The 5,276-nt window shown below is 38.3% G+C and overlaps 1 protein-coding gene across 1 annotated transcript in view; it reads right to left on the bottom strand.

Moving 5' to 3' along the window:
* LOC106878703 (MORC family CW-type zinc finger protein 3) overlaps window positions 1-5,276 on the bottom strand; it is a 22,199-nt gene that overhangs the window by 3,117 nt on the left and 13,806 nt on the right. The window contains exons 12-14 of the mRNA XM_014927995.2: window positions 1,776-1,910; window positions 1,112-1,195; window positions 441-474 (exon numbers count right to left, since the gene is read on the bottom strand). Coding sequence (XP_014783481.1) covers window positions 441-474; window positions 1,112-1,195; window positions 1,776-1,910 — 253 coding nt within the window. The remainder of the gene's footprint in view (window positions 1-440; window positions 475-1,111; window positions 1,196-1,775; window positions 1,911-5,276) is intronic.

Raw genomic sequence — 5,276 nt, 5'->3', positions numbered from 1 at the left:
AAGAACAAAGACATTTTGAAATTTTTACCATTTTAAAATCATATTTCCACACTGGCATGGAAGTATTGGAGGTGGGGGTGGACAGGAGAGCTGCTATTTATATATAGACAGGGTGGCCCAAAAGTAGGTTTCCAGTTATCACGTGGGCACTTAAAATTTCTTTTTAAAACATTTTATTACATTTAAATTCCTATCTTACAAACTGAAAAGGGAGATTCACAAAATTAACTAAATTAGCATCGAATAATGGTTTCATATATTTTTATAATTAAGATCTAAACTGGAAAATGGTTGTTAAATGATGATGATTTTATATATGTATGTATATACACACACATGCAATATACACATATACAAGTGATATATATATATATATATATATATACACGCACACACACACACACATCCACCATTTTAGAAATAAACAATGCAACACTTACTTCTTCAATTTGTTTTCGTTTTCTTTGGATTTCTCTGAAAAACACAAAATTGACAATTAAGTATCAATATTTCTTCTTGAAGACTTGTGTGGTTGTTTCCAGTTCAATCCCACTGCGTGGCACCTTTGGCAAGCGTCTTCCCCTACAGCCCTGTGCCAATCAATATCTTGTAGGCAGAGACAGTGCAGAAGCCCATCATATAGCCAACACCCAGCTTGACAACCAATGTTGGTTTGTTTACATCCTTGTAACTGAGCAGTTCCTCCGAAAAGGCTAATAGAATAAAAACCAAACTTTAAAAAGAGAATGTTTCCTCATTATTAAAAATGCCTCGGAAAACTGAAGAAGACGGACAGTGATGTTCACAGCTGCCACACAAAGGAGACAGTAACACACACGCACACACCAGTTTCCATCTCGGAAATCCACTCACAAGGCTTTGGTCGGTCTGGGGTTATAAAAGATACTTGCCTAAGGTGCCATGCAGTGGAATTGAACTTGAAGTCATGTGGTTGGGAAACAAACTTAATTACATCAATATAATATGCACACAATAACAAATATTGTTAATCTACTAATGCAGCAACTACTATAATGGTGATGGCATGGGAGGAGAGTCTGAAATGAAATGCATTGAGGAAGAGATGGAACCTTATGTGAATGATACTTACTGAGCTTTTTTGAATGTTTTTTCATAGGAGGGTCGACGGAGGGCTTCATCTTCATCTTCTGGTTCCTCTTCAACATCACATCGACTGAAAATACAATGTGTAAGAGTTACACCAACACTACACACACAACTACATCTACACATTGTACACTAATATTACACACTCACACACCCAATATTATACACAAGACTACACACACATCAAAACAATGAGGCACCAATACTACACACAGACCAACATACACACCATAATGATTGATAATAGATACATACACACCAACAACTGATTTATATGGGGGACACACGGACACACACAAAATACCAGCCTAATGTATTTGATGGCATATAAGTCACAATTTCTTCTCCAAAACAACCTTAACAAGAAAAAAAAACCACCTGGATCTTGTATGTGAAGTTTCGACTTATATTACATGCTTGAGTGCACAAAAAACTTTTCCTCTGGATATCTGTTGTTCAAATTGGGATGTGCCTAATGTATCTGTGGGTGTTTTTTGTCCTCAGATGCAGTAATTAGTACACACACACATACAGCAATAACAGTTCTCACACGCATACACCAACATCGACAAATTCACAGACACACATACATCCATGACTGATGAAAATGCCGTCCAATTCAAAGAGTTGGAAGGAAAAGTTCTTACTTATGAGAGGCATCAGGGTTCATGTGACAATACCATTTCTCTGGTAAGTCTCGGAACCCAATCCCAGTTGGCAGACGGCGCCATTTCAAGCAGTTATCACACTGCACCCACAACCAGTCAGGTTCTGGAGCAACTCTGTAAAAATAAATCAAGGAATTTTGGTGAACAGGCAGAAAATTACAACTACTATTAGGCAAATATTTGTATTCAATCTGCTAAAAATAGCAGCCAAATCTCACTTGTCTTCAAAGGTGAAGGACATATTGGATAATGTGGTCCTCAGGGTCCTATATCTGAATAAAAGATGGGATAGTCATGGATAAAAACCCTCTGTTTATAAATTCCCTTCTGGAACTCTTTGCTCAGAGGCCTGCTTCATCAGGACTAATTAAACAACAACATTAATAACTGTAGTTACTTAAGATTGTAATTAATCTCGTCTTATTCCTGGATAAGTACATCCTTTAATCCGATGTAGCGTTTGGTTTAACAGCATTTACCATTTGTCTAGACATAAAAAGTTCCAGCTTCAAATCCAATCTGCTACTATGTACACATCCATGAATAAAACATCCTGATGATGATTAAAGAATTCATTAGTGAACCCTTTTGGTGCCATATTGCTGCTTAAGAACACTGCCTTTGTAAATAATTATGAAAAATGAAGAATTTTGTTGTTATTAAGCTGACATTTGAAACAGATCCACATGGAATTTTGATGGCTGTTTTGACCCTTTACTATTTAAATGGCCGTATCAGGTCTAAACAGTCTCCCTGTCTGGCCTCTCACTCCAACCCTACAGTATCATTATCTCAACGCTTTGAGATAATGCAAGATTAATTTAAAACAATGTGAATAAATAAGCATTACATTTGAGACAGAATAATCCGAATGCCAATGGGTTGGTCGAGATTACGTTAAAACCAGTTTGTACCAGAGAATCAGGGATAATCTCAAGCAGGCTGGAACCAAAATAGTTGCAACAGAGTATAAATATGATGGATCTTCTGCTCAAGCACAAAATAATGCTAAAGGTCTCAATCATTGCCTCCATGGGGCCCAATACTTGAAAGGAATATTAATAATAATAATAATAACAATGGTTTCAAATTTTGGCAGAAGGCTAGCAATTTTGAGGGGGGGGGGTTAAGTCAATTGTACTGACTGACCCCAGTGCACCACTGCTACCAATTTTAATGACCCTAAAAGGATAAAAAGCCAAGTCAACCTCAGTGGAATTTGAACCCAGAACATGAAGATGGATGGCATGCTGTCAAGCCTTTTTCCCAACATGCTAAAGATTCTATCAGCTCTCCAAATAATGATAATGCCAGCATGGAAACCAAATGCTAAATGATGATGATGATGGTGATGATGATGGTGATGATGATGATGATGTATTTGCAGTGGAATAAAATGTTTGGGAGTCACTGGTTAACTCTCAGAAATATCATCACAAACATAGACAATAACATTGCAATTCCTCTACAATTCTCAAAGAATTGATGCAAAGAACCAGTTGAGTACTCAGATACTCAGAGTAACAACAGAAGCTGCTACAATCCACTGTCGATGCAGACTTCATGGCAAAATGAAGACTTGAGAGGAAAACGGATAACAGCTAACTACAGTTAAAAAGAACTCAGCTGCGAACAAGCGGAACGAGACAGTTGAGGCATGGCTGCTGAGATGCTGATCAGTCGGCATGGCTGAGGGGAGAGTTAACCGGTTTTGGCAATAGTAATTTTTGGTGCAGAAGCAAACACACACACACATTTGTGTGTGAATGGAAGTGTTTTCTGGCATAAAAAGTCGAGATTTTCAGACCAAAATTTACAGCCAAAACAGGTAGATTGACTCCAACAACACCAAAATGACTTTGGAGGACCAAAGATTCCATGAGAAATGCAGCAAGGTTTGGGAAGATAGTGAACAATGGTTGAATGCTTACACTATGTACTACATCAACTTATATGTTGGAAAACATGGTAGAGAGAGAGAGAGAGAGAGGCACACACACACACACACACACACACACACACACACACACACACACACACACACACACGCATGGAAATGTCTGATGTCAGAAAAGTCAGCACTGAATCAGCAATGCCAAACGAACAGCATCAAAATGGCTCTGCCAAAACGTCTCTTAGTCTCTAATTGCTACAGAGGCAGAAAGTGGAAGGTTTATGATTTAGTGAATGAGAGAATGATACAACTAAAAGCGTGGACTACGGTGGTTGGGTTGGAATTATTGAAGTGCTGACTGATTATGTTAAGACAGAATTAGTAAACATTCATGTTAGTATAATTGTAGGGAAAAACAAAAACAACAAAATCATGGTACACCATGTAAAAAAAAAAAAAAAAAAAAAAAAAAACTTTTCATTAAACACACTCTGAAATCCTACATGCATGTGTTAAGTGAATGACCAATAACTGGCTGCCACATGTTTCACAGTCATTGGATAAGAAACAGAACAGCAGGTGGATTTACATCAGACCAAACAACTAATCCATCAGATGTCATAGACACATCAATAGTTTTCTAGAAGACCTCTGTGTGTGTGTGTGTGTGTGTGTGTGTGTGTCACTGAGTCCTTGCCCTGACATTGTGTGCCACCTTTGTGCATGTGATGCCCTTCATCTCCAATCTTCCACGGAAACTGATCTGGTGATGGGCAAATATCACCTTCCTCGGAAACAGGTGAGGGTTGGTGACAGGTAGGGCATCCAACTATAGAAAATCTGCCTCAGCAAATTTTCACTCTCAGTACATGTTTTGGGGACACAGCATGTGTGTTTTGTGTGTTCACCATCTGATCCTGGCAGAAATTTTTCTTGGTGGAGAAAAACCAAAACGTATTCAATTGGAGGGGAAGCTTGAGTTTGTTGAAAAGCTTTGCAGAGCAGTCTTTCCTCTTGTCTTTGATGGCTTGGGATAAAAATTGGTCCTTCTTCATCTTGTACGAGGAATACCGAATGTTTTTATGCACTGCCTGATTGATAAAAAACCTCAGACAGTCCCATGTTCCTGTTGATGGACCTGACTGACTTGCAGGGACCGTTGTCAATCATGGCCTGGATCTCACCAACAAATTCAGGTGTTCTTTTCTTATCAGAACGATCAGAGTGTGTTTTCTGAGCTGCCCTACCTTCGCAATCACCATTAGACTCCTCCAACTCTTTCTGAATCTTCTGCACTGTCCTCTGATTGACACCCAAACACTCTGAAATGTTCACATTGGAGCTTCCGGCTCAAATACCAAGTAGTACAGCATGTCTTTCCGAATTTCTGGCCGGGTGAATTGTGTCATGGTGCTGTTTTTCTCAAAGATGGTGCCCAACTGACCCTACCATATTGTGTAGTCGACAAAATCAAAGACAATGTGCATGTGCGAAATTAAGAATATAAAATAGTGACAATTTACCCTGTATATGTGTAACAAAATATATGTATATATATATATATATATATATATATATATATATAT

This window comes from Octopus bimaculoides, chromosome 24 (genome assembly GCF_001194135.2).
Source record: "Octopus bimaculoides isolate UCB-OBI-ISO-001 chromosome 24, ASM119413v2, whole genome shotgun sequence".
In the NCBI taxonomy this organism is placed as follows: domain Eukaryota; kingdom Metazoa; phylum Mollusca; class Cephalopoda; order Octopoda; family Octopodidae; genus Octopus; species Octopus bimaculoides.
The sequence above is the reverse complement of the archived record's forward strand: the minus strand, read 5'-3'. Positions and strand labels throughout refer to the sequence as shown.